Raw genomic sequence first — 14,826 nt, 5'->3', positions numbered from 1 at the left:
GGCTTCCTGTCTGTCTGGAGATGTCAACAGATTGTAAATTACAAAATTCCCTTTGGGTTGGGGGCTTGCACCTGCAAGCCAACTTAGTCATCAAATAGATCTTTTTTTCTGTTCTCCAAAAGGCTGCTTCATTCTGGTTTCCATGAACTCTATACCACTCCACACTTTTATTTTGTCTATGAGGTTTTCACACATTTATAGTATTTTCCACTCCCTTCCAACTACAAGATTTCAGAGTTTTAGAATGGGGTAGCTGTTGTTCTCAAACTAATTAAGGGTCACACTAAAGAGACCAAGAAGGTAGAATCCACTAAAATCATATCCTCATACCTTTATACCCCAGTGATAATGAAAGTAGGGTGAATACTCAAAGGGCAACATATTTTCGTCTCATTTTTTTTTTGAAAAAAGTGATAGGGAACAGATCTTACGGTTAATGACTTTATGATGAGGTTTTAGGAATGGATTTCTCATTTTTCTGGCACTTGACACAGTTTTTGAGCTCTAGGTAAAATAGCTAAGTCCCCAAACTGAGGCCTGAACTAGAAAATTTACCCAAACTATTTAGTAGTCTAGAGTTTTCAAACAAAAGACATCTGGATCCTATTTTACTAGGGTTAGAGGGACAAATTTTACAGCCTAGTGCGAGAAACTGCCCTTTTTAAGGCATATAACAGACAGTTTATAGATTCCTGCAAGATAATTTTTTCCTCATTTATCTTCCGTTTTAAAGCAATTTAAAGATTGATTTAGATTTGGAAGGAAATTTCAACCATGTGAAAGTATATGATGTTCTCAGCAGTTAGTTCAAGTGCTTTAAATAGGATGGGTCAGTTAATCATCTTTGTATAAGAATATTTTTTTCTTTTAAGTAACATTTCCTTTTAAAAGGTCATGAATTAAAATCAGAGATTAAAGAAAATGTTCCGAAAGTATATTTCTTTTAAGTGGTCATAAATTTTGCTCCAAATCAAGGAAATACTAAGAAATAAAATTCATAAGAAACTCCACTATACCACTGATTATTGATTATGATCCCAAACGAAAATATCAAAAGTTTTTTTTTACTTCTGTTATAAGGATCATCTTAACTCTACAGTCAAAAAATGTTGAATTTATACTAACTTTGTTTTCAGCAATGAATATCAAAGCACTGTCATTAAAAATATCTTTGAGGTTTTATTAACTTGCTTTTACACAGAGTTTTACTTTTCACAAGTCAAACACATATTTTATATTCAGAAACTGATATTTTTCTGAAATATTAGCAGAGGGATTTCACTCTCCAGTGATGATAGCTCTATTTAGTTGAAAATAAAAGGAAGTTTTACCCATGAGAACAAAAATAAGTGGTCTCATTCAGCAATCTCAGAACTCAGAGAAGCCCACAGCTCGCAAAGGAGCTTCACTAAGTGTCCCCAGAGAGGAAAACATGGCAGAGAATCAGAAACTCACTGGGAATCATTTTCAAAGTGATGCTTATGGTTTTAAAATTATGTTTATATAAACTGGAAAAGTGTTTAGAATCAAATATAAGAATACATCATCTACCAATGATGAAAAACACAAAACTCACAAGACTGTACTGGAGACTTGATTAAGGTCTAAACTCATCTGCTCTGTGTGCAAATTACTGTTGTGATTATTGAGAGTTCTCCCAAAATCACTTCTAGTTTTACCTAAAACTGTTTTAAGTCATTAATTTGTATAATCCTCTATGGGTTTGTGAGAAGTACAAATGTAAGCATTTAGATATATGTTTAATGTATATGAGGCAAAATTTAGGAGTAAAATTAGATTAAGAGAAATTTCCCTTTTTTCTTTCAACTAATTATGCTTCAACACAGGGGTAAAACAGTAAGATCTGAGTTTATTGGGTTGCCGTTTGTAAAACATATTTGAATTTGCAACAAAATAAAAAAAAACTTTAAATGTATGCAGAGAGAAACTTAGACATTCTTACTTAAATGTTCAATCTATCCTACTGGTATTCAACTGTTTACCATCATGTCACATACTAAAATAATAGTAGCACCATGAATAATTTATTAGGATTTTTTTTTATTGCTGAAAGTACAGAATACTTCACACCATCCAAGTGAGTAAAGAAGATAAAAGGCCAAATTTACAAATTAAATATTTTAATGTAAGGGTTATCTTAATCCTTATGGAACTTCTTTTGTAAAATCCATAATTTATTTTTTGGTAATGTGAATAATTACTGCTTTTATCAGGTTGTGTGGAAATGAAGCATGGTCAGAAATGGAATAAACCCAAATCACAATTTTAAAATATTTGGGTGGGAGGAACTCTTCACATAATGTATCACCTTGAAAATGACAAGGCCATTATAATTCACTTTCATTAACCAAGATTTTAATTTGTTTTACATCCTGCAACAAGGGGCAATTTATGCCAGACTCGGAGCTGGAGGAAAGGTGATTCTTAAAGGCATTTTATAATTGGGCAGCTTGTCTTCTTCTTTGATGACTTGGCTATAATTAAAATGTTTATTCAGCGGGCTCCCTAATCACAGTGCTCACTTAATATAATATATAATAACAATATATAAAATAAAATCCAGAAATAAGGCAAATGCTATAAACTTAAATGGGAGGAAAATTTATAAATCCCACCTAATTCTAGAGATAGTATAACCCCGTCTGTTTACTTCTGTATCACAACTTTCAGAAGCAAGAGGCTTATCTGATGAAATATTTAGAATATTTAAGTAACAAAATTATATCTGGCATTTTAGAGTATTCTAATGTGATAATCAACTAAAAAAAGTTTTTTGTCTATTCTCTCTTTAAGTAGGAACGCTAGACAATCCATATTTCTTTTACTTGAATATTTCCTTGGCAGCAGTTCATTTATTGAAATTTTATTTAGTTTGATTTCCTACCCCTTGTATTTTTAACTTCCCCCTTTTTTTTTTTTTTTTTTTGAGAGGGAGTCTTGCTCTGTCGCCCAGGCTGGAGTGCAGTGGTGCAATCTAGGCTCACTGCAAGCTCCACCTCCCGGGTTCACGCCATTCTCCTGCCTCAGCCTCTGGAATAGCTGGGACTACAGGCGCCCGCCACCACACCTGGCAAATTTTTTGCATTTTTAGTAGAAACAGGGTTTCATCCTGTTAGGATGGTCTCGATCTCCTGACCTTGTGATCCGCCCACCTCGGCCTCCCAAAGTGCTGGGATTACAGGCATGAGCCACAGCGCTCCGCCAACTTCCCCTTTCTTAAGCAATAGATGCTGAGTCCTTGGTTTTCACTTGACTCAAGGCCATTTGTCTTCCAGGCCAGAAGCCCCAAGGTGGTGGGGGAGTAGGTGTGGCAGGGTCCTAGAAGCAAGAGGTATATCTTTATCCTGCTCCTTCACAGAAGCCAAGTATGTGGCAGCAATGATAGAGAACAAAGCCCTAAGAAACAGCCAGATGCCACAAGTTTGAACTATGCCTGAGCAGTAGACATCTGAGAGGACCAAGACTAGAGAGTTCTCCCCCAGAGGCCTTCCCACAATTAACTGGGAAGAGCGTGGGGTAAATAGAAAAATCTTCACATGTCTCAAATTGTTTTTTTTTACTCCATGTTGAGGTAAGACTCAAAAATATTTAATTTGAATTGAAAAACATTAAAGCAATCTTTTGCACACCCAATTATTGTGGCAAAATGAAATTTATACCTGATGCACAATTCATGAAGATTATATTGATATGATGATTCAAAGAACTTGAGGTTACATATTCTGATTACAGGTTAATTTTCTATTGGATCAAAGAAAGGTCTATTAATTGGCAGCAAGTTTTCTAGCCGTGTTGTAAATCGCTGGTGTGTTCACCTATTTTTTCTTGATTTTATTAATAAATTCTTTGAGAATGTTCATTCAGTGTTAGTTCTCACTTTACCTTACTTGTTCATCTGATCTCAACCCTAAAAGTATACCCAGATGTGGATAAGAAACCATTTTCTAATTAATCTAGAATTTTTAATTTGCATCAAGACTTCTTCAAACATTTGTATCTTCATTTCTTGTTCTTTGGGCTTCCTGGACTGGCCAGAAGCCCTGTCTGATGGTATGCAAGATAATAAATGGGAAAACATGAAACCAAAGCAAGTTGCTTTAGCTAAGAGTTCCTTCCTCTGCTTATTTAGCTATGATTTCTGCAATTAATTCTTGTTTTTCCTTCCTACAGGAAAAAAACAGGTTTCAAAGATGCTTCTACATAAGGATAACATTCTATGTCTTTTTCTAATAAAAATGTAGATAATTTTAAAACTATCATCCCAGTCAGAAGTGGAAACTAAAACAGCAAAGTGTTGAATGTGGGAAATGAAGAAAAGGAATAAAAAGGGAGGCTGAAAATTATTAAAAAGTAAAAAGGAAGCAAGGAGGTGAAGGAGGAGGAAGATAGACAGAATATGGGAATAGACTTTCCACTAAGGAGAACTGTCATATAAAACTGCATGTACAATGTCCTCACCCCACCCAGGAAAGTTTTGGAGGGAAAATGTATTTTATTAAAGGATATCAGCAAATGCTTAGACATAGTGGCTTTGACAACAAGATCTTGAGATTAGGGATATTGGTGGCACGCTTTTAATTTGGTCAACTGCTGCCCTCAAGAAGTTCATATTATCATCGCGAATGAGTAGATTCTCAACATCCAGGTTAAACATTAGCAATGAAAAGCCAGCAAGCTTCTGTGTTGCTTGGATGCTGAAATCGTCTATGTCTTGACATAGTTGCAGTGGTTTGACCTACCTGGCTGCAATCCGGCCAAGCTCTAGCAGACAGAGACACACTTCTCTGGGTTGCTTGTGGAGGACTGAAAGACAAGACAGAAGTGAACACCTTCACAATAGAAGGAATAAGCAGCTCAACAGCACAGGCTTGCCAATGACCCTCATCCCTGTGCTCCCAGGAAAGGAACTAGTCTTCATTCTGACAGTCATAGAACCCATCCCATACCTCAATACACCTAGCTCTACTAAAGGCTTAAATTAGTTTTCAAAACGCTGCCTATGCTTCCTCGAAAGCTATTCGTCTCAGGAACTCTCACCCCAGAAATCTCAGGAAACCCTCAGGAAATCTCACCCTAAAAATGTTTTATTCAATTAATTAATACTGGTACGTCAATATTGGATGCCTATGTAGCTGTAATTATGATACCTATCAACAATTGATATTTAAAAACACAAATCACAACTATGGAGCAAGGGCTAGCCATTTTAATATCATGGGCCTACCTCCAACAATAATTTTAGCAGGAAAAAAAATGAAATAAGGATAAACATTTTATACTACATTCCTTTGTTATCCTCCAAAGATAAATGTCAAAGTGAGACCCTGTCACTTCATGTGCTCTTCTAATCAAATCTGTTTAAATGATATTTTAGAAAGAAACAATTTCAACTGACTGAATTTTGGAAATACGTACCAAGGCACCATCAGCCAGTTTTGCCCATCACAGAAGCAAATTAGAAGGCTGTACTTTGAATTGATATTTCTATTATAATATAATGTGACTAATTAGTGCATTTGCTTACTGATAGACATTCAGTAATGTTGACAAATCATGCTTGCTTTTGTCAAGCCTACAAGAAGAGCATGTAAAAGAGCATACTATTCTCTTTTTTAAGCAAAATGTGGGGATTTTTACAATGTTCTTTTATTCATCACTGAATAAAGGTAAGAGAGATTGGAAAAAATTTGCACTGAGAACAGTCTTACACTGATACATAGTATTCTAAAAAAGGAAAATATTAGCTTATTGATTGTTTATTGATAGACTTTAAGAAAAAGAGCAATATTGCTTTTATTCTTAAACACAGAATTCCATAATAATTTAACTTTCCAGTATTATTCTATTCACTTAAATATTCTAGTTCCTTCTTTCTACAGATTACGATAGTGGCAATATTTGATCCACTGACAGCACAGTGGAATTTGCTGGGTGTGTGTAGTAAATAGAATAAACACTTTTACCTGATAGTAAAAGTATGTGATTTCATTTGGTTTTAAGGAGACATCCAAATGTATTATTATTTGGTTATAAAATGGCATTTTAAAGCTTTTAAAATAAATTTGAATCCTACCAGAATTCTAATCCCACCATTACATTTTAAATCCCATAACCGATTATGGAAAATCTGAATTGCAGGATATTTCTATTACTGATAACACAAATTTTAGATTCAGATGACCATTAGTAAATTGTCACAAAGTACTAGTTAGGGAATTTTTAATTGCTTTTAATTAAAAGGGCTTAAAATGAAGATATTTACTACCTCCAGTTTCAAATGTACTACAGGTTGACTGTGGATAGAATGATATCAACTTCATAAGGTTTAGTATATTAAATAAATTCCAGCACAAAGTAACATAAGAGCTGTAATACCACACAAGCATCAATTTCATACAGAGAACAATAACACATATTACAAAACAGAAATAAACAAATGAAAATGGATATTCTTGTATAGATCATCAATTTTTTTCTCATTCAGACTTTTTTTTTTTAACATATCCATGGTACAAAATAACAAAAAGGGAGTTTTGAGTGGGAGAAAGAAGTATATAAAAACTGAGGAGAGGAGGACTTTTAAAACTAATGCCCTCATCCTAAGGTAAAAGCTGTGTGAAGCAGTGGCTATAGCATCAAGAGCTTTGGATACAATGTCATGCATTTCTTGATGACAAGAGTGTCAAAATATAAAAACTATTAGTTAACTGACTAAATTGTGTCAATGTGAAGCTAATAACCAACTATAAAAGATAATACCTGACAAAAATGGTTCTTTAACCAACTTACTGTACATATGCTGAATACCAATTTGGAAAATCAAATTCATTCTGAAGAAAAATAATAATGTGAGTGCTGTAAGAAAGACAATTTCACATGTAGGATGCATCAACATTGTGTATTTCTTTGCTTCTTCATTTGCCAATTTAAAACAGCTTTTGCATGCCAAAACTCAATATAAACTCTATCACAGACTCATTAGAAAAGCATTTTGGCAAACTGAGAAGAAACTGCATGATTTTCCATTTTATTTCCTTAACAGAATCAGCCCATTAAAATTTAAGACAGATAAACCTCTTCCCCAGCATCATTTCTTAGGAAAATGTTAACAGAAAACAGGTGTTTTACTTTCACTTCTTTGTGTAAATATTGCCTTTTTATAAAGCAATAAAATTGCTTTAAAGCCCATCTGTAATATTACCTCATATGTTAATAGTTTTTCAAATAACGAATATACCAAGCCTGGCCACTAATGGACCAAAAAAAAAAAAAAAAAAAAAAAAGAATGATTGGTGACCAGTAAGCAATGACTAAGACAAATCTGTAGAGTTGCATAACTTAACGCAATACTTAGAACAGAGAAAGGCCTTAGTGACTACTATGCCTTATAAGACAAGGAAGATGATGGTTATGGGTTATATGGTTATGTGGCGGTGGTGATAGGGGTTGTGATGATGAACAAACTGAATAAAGGCTAAAGTTTTACCTAGCATCTTTAGAAAAGGCAAGAATTTAAATCATGCAAATGTTTAATTGCAAAAGCAAGCACTCTTACCTTATTGCTATAAAATGTAAATTCAAATGTCTGTATGTAGTATCTATATTATACTAAAAAGGTGACTTTGGTAGTGGCACTAGAGCAAGTTCTAAACTAAAGTTAATAGATGAAAAGAGGCCGGGCACGGTGGCTCACGCCTGTAATTCCAGCACTTTGGGAGGCCAAGGCGGTCGGATTACGAGGTCAGGAGATCGAGACCATCCTGGCTAACATGGTGAAACCCCGTCTCTACTAAAAATACAAAAAAAATTAGCCGGGCTTGGTAGCGGGCGCCTGTAGTCCCAGCTACTTGGGAGGCTGAGGTAGGAAAATGGCGTAAACCTGGGAGGCGGAGCTTGCAGTGAGCTGAGATTGCGCCACTGCACTCCAGCCTGGGCGACAGAGCGAGACTCCGTCTCAAAAAAAAAAAAAAAAAAGATGAAAAGAGTATAACGGTTGTGTAATTCAAGCCACAAAGATCTGGGTGTGAGTATGAGCACTAATACTTGCTGGTCATATTATTTTGTGAGGTTATTCTACAAAACCACATTTTTCTGCAAGAAAACAATAGTGCCCACCTCATAATATTTTTGTGATGATTAAACAAAATAATATTTACTGTTATGCTTAGCACAGTACTTGGCACATAGAAAATACCAGCCCAATGTTAGTTTTATATTTTTTTCTTTTCATTATTTTATTTGGTTTAGTCGATTAATATTAATTCACTTTTTTCCCTGTAAGCACTTTTTGTGCATCATAATGTGTCAGTTACTAGACAGTGAGGGAAACTCTAGAATGAAGAGAAGATTACTGTTAGGAGATATAATTTAGATGGGTTCTATTATAATGAGTATATTTTAAATTTTTATCTTTTATATTATATCAGATATAGTTAATTCTGAATTTAACCAAACTTCGGGTTAAATGAGTCAATTTGGCCAACATGTAAAGATATAAAGCAGATATCCTTCAGCAATTACAAGTTGATGCTAAGTACAAAGTTCAAGTAACAATTGCATAAGGACACATGTCAGTTTTTGAAACACCTTTAATTTTCTTTTGTGATTAAACTTTGCCTTTAATTTTCTTTTGTGATTAAAATAATTTAGTAGAGTTCACTTTTATTAATTTTTTAATGTAATTATATATTGTCTATTTTAGAAGATAAAATAACTGAATGTATACCTTTGTCAAGATAATTAGACAGGCAACTTTCATTGTACTGTGTTTGTACTAAGGCCCTTGCATGCAGTCATATGTACTACTCATTTTAAGCACATTTCGTCATTTATCTTTTTCAAAAGAACGTCCAGTTACATTAAAATTTATAGGAGGAGACATTTTCCCCACTTTATCATTGTAACATTAACAAGGTCTTTTGCTTTGAGTTGGGATAGAAGAGAGGATTGCTGTAGCTTTCCTCTGAACAAATTCTCTTCAAAACAAATAAAGAGCTCTCTAGTCAATGGTGATTATTACACAAATGGTTTTATCATTGGTGGCTTCTTTTTAAATAATCAAAACCATTTCAAGAAAAGCATAATGTAAAACACCTCTGGGAAAAGTAACACAGGTTTCCATTCAAAAATATGTGGCAAGAGACTCAATCTCATAACCTAGATTCTATAAAAAAAAAAAAAATCTCATGGGCATCAAATGTCAAATGGAATGCTGCTAGCTCCAGGAATAGAAAATGAAGCCTTCCACTAAAGCAAGAGGGTAGAATTTCAATGTCACAGAATCTGCAAGGATAAAATGCATTAGACCATGAATGTATACTTTAGCTAAATATATTAAGTTTTAACAGATGGGCAAAGAAATGAAAGCATGAAAAATTGTATTGTCCATTCGGTTTCTATATAACTAGAGGTTATAACATTAATGGTAATGTTGAAAAAAATCGCTTTTTAGCCTTTTATTTAGTAAGGAAACTTGAAAAAATATACTTTTGGATAAATGTTGTTCACTTATAAAAATATTATAAATTAATGGCTGCCTATTTTCCCAGAGTACAGAATTGGTTCTAATATGCCAAGGAGAGTGGTATAGTAGAAGAAATAGTAAGCTAGAAGTCAGAAGAATTGGGTTCTACTTAAGGCTAATTTCTTCAACTCTAAAACAAGTGCCATGTCTTCTACTTGCTCTTCTTTATAAGGTAACCATATGGTTAAGAACACATGGTACCTGGTAAACACTCAATAAATGTTACTCTCTTGCACTAAAATGTGACCCACAGACCAGCAGTATTGGCATGGCATGGGAGCTTATTAAAAATGCAAATTTGAGGCCCTATCCAGCTCTAATAATCAGAAACTACATTTAAACAAATTTTCCAGGTGATATGTATATCCACTAAAGTTTGATAAGTACTGTATTAATCAATGTTATAATAATAAATAGTAGTTATAATTCCTACATATGTTTTGCTGAAAATATTTAAGTGTGCTTTGACATATGTAACATGCTCTACAAATGTGAAGGATAACAATGGTGGTGGTGGTGGTGATGATGATGATGATGATGATGATGATGATGATGATGATAAATGGAGGGGAAATAATGCGAATGTTGGATTAGCCCTTAATAAATATTATAGGCATTTCTCTCCTGCTGGAAGCTATAAGATACATAAAAACTTTCATGCTTCCCAAGAAAGTGAAGACAGTTACAAACTACTCTCTATGTCATGTCACTCTGAGTAAGACCCACACAAAAATCTGTGAGGTTAAATGTAGGTGATAAATAGGGATAGCAATTTAGGGGCTATAAAACTGATCTGAGGCTGACGAGAAGAAGGAAAAAGCAAACAAAGAAGAATCTCACAAGCTCAATAATGATGTGTGTGAATATCTACATTTCTCAGAATCACCAGTAAGAATGATTTAAAATAGAATATGGCATCCATATAAATCATTTGAACAAGGAGTGTCCATTCATAATCTCATCAGCAATGGAAGCCCTACAGAATATAATGAATTTCATTGCCTTTGCCCCAGAGTTGAGAAATATCCTGGAAAAAAGAGCACTTTTTCTTATTCTAGCACCCAGCACCCAGGTTAAAATAATGGATTAAGCCACTATCACTCAGAATAGCAATCAGAGGTGAGTCTTTTCTAAGTTGGTATATATTTTTTCCTTTTGCTTGAAATAATTCTAATAACATCTAAAATGAATGCAGACGAAGTATATGTTTCTATAACTAATGAGGCATGATTTTTGAAGGTGAATGGAGCTGAAATCAAACTGTAGCTGGGCCATTTAAAAGTTGTGTAACATTGGGTAAGGGATTTAATTGCTCCCTCCTGCATCTTCCCTGGCTTAGGGGAGAGGGCCAGATTTGAAAAGGGTTTTCTGAGTTCTAGAGTAAAAGTGAATTGAAATGCTAATGAAGTATGTACTTCATAAAACAAAAATGTGTTAAAAAAAAAAAGTCTAAAAGAAAATGATCCTGGGAAAGAAATTAATATAAATAATCCAGGGCTGAATGAGTATCCTGAAATTATTATCATAAATTAATACTCATAAAAGTAATATAGCTTTTTTCCCACAAAAATACTCTTATAGTCTTCAATATAGACAAAAACAAGAATAAGGAGTGATTTATCAAACACTTACAGGCAGGCATAGATTCTTTTTCTGATGCAACATGTGACTTTAAGAAATGAAATGGAAAATGCTAATATTTAAAAATCCACACACAAACCTTTTTACTTCAGGTAGACAATGCTTGCCTCTGAAGCAAAATGCTCACCAATGTTCAACAAAACAAAAAAAATTTGTAAAATTCCTCATCAGGATGATGCATCAAAAGAAGACAGTACCACACAGCAAACACAAACACAGAAAATAAATTTTTTTAAAAGTTATACTCAAACAAATCACACACATTTGCATGCTACACTGCAGATAGCAAACCCTTTTCTTGTTGAGTAGATTCTTTCTCAGAGAAATAGATGAAGCATAGTCACTGGCCTCCAAATCCTATAATTATCCAATAACATAATGATATTGACACAATTATAGCAAGCAAATACTTCCCCATCCCTTTTTTCGCCATCTCCCAGCTCACCAGAATGTGTATAAATAAAACAAAATAAACAAATTTCTAGGAAAAAGAGTTAACTTGACAATTTCTAAATTGATAGGCCAATGTAAATTACAAATAATAAACTGTACAGAAAGACTAGCAGTAATTTAAGAAAATGGTTACTTAAAATATTTCTTAGTAAAAAATGACATAAAAGCATCAATTTCATGATTCATAATTGAAAACTCTTTTTAAGCTTGAAAATAAAGTATAGATTTCTGATCTTAATTTAAATTGTAAAACTTAGCCCCATAAAAACACTCAAGATCATTTTAGAAAACGTGGTTAAATTATTTATTTAAATGAACATTTGAAAAATTACTAAACTTACTGTTAGGAAGATTATTGATTAATAGAGTCCAATAACTTTTCCATTTCGTTGAAACTGAAAATATAAATACTTTCACACCTAGAGCCTTCTATAGCTATATATATTTTTAACTCTACAACTAAAAGTTAATTTCTTATAAAATAATTATTGGGGTCTATTTTGTTTACAGACTGATCAACTACATACTTTCGAATTCAAGAAAATACTTATGTTCATCTTTTTAACTTAAAGCACAATCCTAAATATTTTAAAGGAATCTAATGAAACTGTTATTCATCTTAATGTATCAGAGTAATGAAAAGAAATGTTTCTCTTGTCACTTATATGCCAACATGGTTTGAACAGCAGGTGTCAGAGTGAATATTATATATAGACCTTTATGGTTACAACATGCTCCGCACACCACACAAAAACCTTTGTTATGATACCACATAGAATTCTGTAATCACTTAAAGTACCAGTTTAACTTCAACAATGGGAAAAATCCTCTTAATATACTGATGTATAAAATTTTATGTCAATAGATCTCTAGGCTAATTGGTCCAATTGCATCATAATATAAATCAATTGTTCATGTTTCAGATTACATACCATAATTCTTCACTATCTTAAGTTTGTTAATAGATAATTGAAGAAAATGATATAATTTACAACCTAATTACTATTTATTTTTCCTTCAAATTCTGAATGTGAAATTTTATTGTTAACTATAGATACAAATGGGTGACCTCATGTTAATCATATATCATATTTTCCCATATCCTTAAATAGTTTCAAGAATATTATCTTTGGACGGCATCTATGGATGACTACAATTTGTTTAAGCTGCTACCAAATATCATAGGTCCCAGCTATTTTTTTTTTAATGTTTCAGTAGACATTTCTGGTTCCTATCTCTACTAATTGCCTTTTAATACATTTTTGGAAGCAGAACAACTTAATCAAAGTGTGTAAATACTTCTGAGATCTTTGATATAAAATTGCCTTCCAAAGAAAGCATGCCAATTTCCAATTTTCTTCAGCAATGTATGGAAGATTCTGATATAATATATACTTACCAATACTAACTGTATAATTTTCTTAATTTAGCTATTTTTCATAGCTTTTATTCACATCTACCTTATTACTAAAGTGTCCAACATTTTAATATCTTAATTGGATTTGTATAAGTCTTTTGCAAATAGGTTCTTCATGTCCACTTTTCTATGGGTTTATTTCTGAAACATTTCAGGATGTAGCGAACATATGATCTAAGAACTGACATTTTACAGAGGAAAAATTATCTCTAAAGAATGTCACAGAGTATAAATTACAGGTTAAACCCTGTATGTGGCACATGAAGTTATCTGCCAAGCATAAAAAAGACAAGAAGCATGACATAAACATATGGAATTAGTTGCCCTCCCTTCTCCCCAGTTCATCGCTTGCACACCTTCCCTCACCCTCTGAGGTTTCTTGCCATTAGCTGTTGTGAAAAGAGAGCAGTGAGTTGTGAATCAAGATCCTCTGACAAATAATTGTACAAAAAAGCACTGCAACAGAGGGTAGCATATCAGTTGCCACAAAGATAAGGATGCTTTATGCAGGCAAAGACCTTTGAACAGCTAAACACAGAAGCCTCTTCATACAAACTCAGTACAGTGATCTACTTTATCATTCAAACACATTTTTCCCTTTCATCAGAACATCTTTTCATTTTATTTGCTGTTCAAAACACTAGGACACAAAGGATGTGTTTCATCTTCTGTGCCACTGAAATGAAATCTTGAGGTTAAAAAAAAAAAAAAAAAAAGCCTTGCCCCGAATTTCCTTTCAAAAGTGAAGTGTGAAAAGACATCAAGCAGAGGACACAGTGTTATTGTTGCAAGAAAGTCAATTCTGCAAGTAGAGTCCAAAGTCATCAGCAGCGGCTCAATCTCTCCCTCACCCACAATGACTAATTAAAACAAAACAAAACAAAACAAGGAGAAAGGATTCCACTTGTGGAAATGGAACTTCTTATTGTCCTTCCTCCTGATTATCATGAACATTTATGAGCACAGCTGTTTCCTTTCTCTGACTAATCCTAAAGTCAATGCCATAATATTGACCCCCTTCTATTACATCCCCAGAGCCTATTATATATCACTTTGGGTTCTATTCTGAGCAGGAGAAATTGCAAATTTATCTTTTCATTGAGCAGCAACTGGAAAACCTAACTAATTAATTTAACTTGGTACTGAGAAGTTTACAAAAGATTTTTAAATTTTTATAGCCTTTAAAATTTGTACAAAAATTTTTGTACAATTATATATATAATATCTATAAATTATGGGCTTTTTATAATGTCAGAATATATTTTTTCAAACAGGCTGAAGAAGTAGGCCATCTAAAAGTTCTTCCTGACATAATTTTATTTGCTATAGAGTATGCATTTATATACCAGGGTCATTATATAAGTTGCTTTAAACTTTATAATTTTAGGGTAAAATGTATTATTATTTGAATGGGGTTTTTAAAAGCCATCAAAGTAAATACACATTAGAATTTTCACCTATAGTGCTATTTCTAGCAGAGAGGATTTAGTATTAGATGGACTCTTCTTGGTGTCCACAGGAAAATTTCATTAGTTCAAACAACAAAAAAAGTCATGGACAATGAGAAAATGAGACAAGACCATATTTACATTCATAGCTTTTATTAACCAATTTAGCCTATAGTAATCACTGAGAAAGTGCTTCTTTAATGAAAAATTGTACAATGAACAAACTAGCAAATTAACGATAGTTTCCCCATGTGATTGTTCTTTGGCAATTCAGAGGCACTGTAGAATTTTAAATCGTGATGTTAATTGTCCACACATGCAGA

At 33.2% G+C, this 14,826-nt stretch overlaps 1 protein-coding gene across 2 annotated transcripts in view; it reads right to left on the bottom strand.

The window, feature by feature from the left end:
• Positions 1-14,826, bottom strand: part of GAS2 (growth arrest specific 2) — a 134,833-nt gene that overhangs the window by 72,702 nt on the left and 47,305 nt on the right. For both annotated transcript variants that reach the window (XR_004033648.1, XM_003254329.4), the window contains exon 5: positions 4,761-4,824. Coding sequence is in view for 1 of the 2 variants with exons in the window: in XM_003254329.4 (XP_003254377.1) it covers positions 4,761-4,824 (64 nt within the window). In the remaining variant the exon portion in view is untranslated. The remainder of the gene's footprint in view (positions 1-4,760; positions 4,825-14,826) is intronic.

The sequence above is a fragment of the Nomascus leucogenys genome, chromosome 15 (assembly GCF_006542625.1).
Source record: "Nomascus leucogenys isolate Asia chromosome 15, Asia_NLE_v1, whole genome shotgun sequence".
NCBI classification, from domain to species: domain Eukaryota; kingdom Metazoa; phylum Chordata; class Mammalia; order Primates; family Hylobatidae; genus Nomascus; species Nomascus leucogenys.
This window is presented reverse-complemented; position numbering and strand designations above follow the sequence as displayed.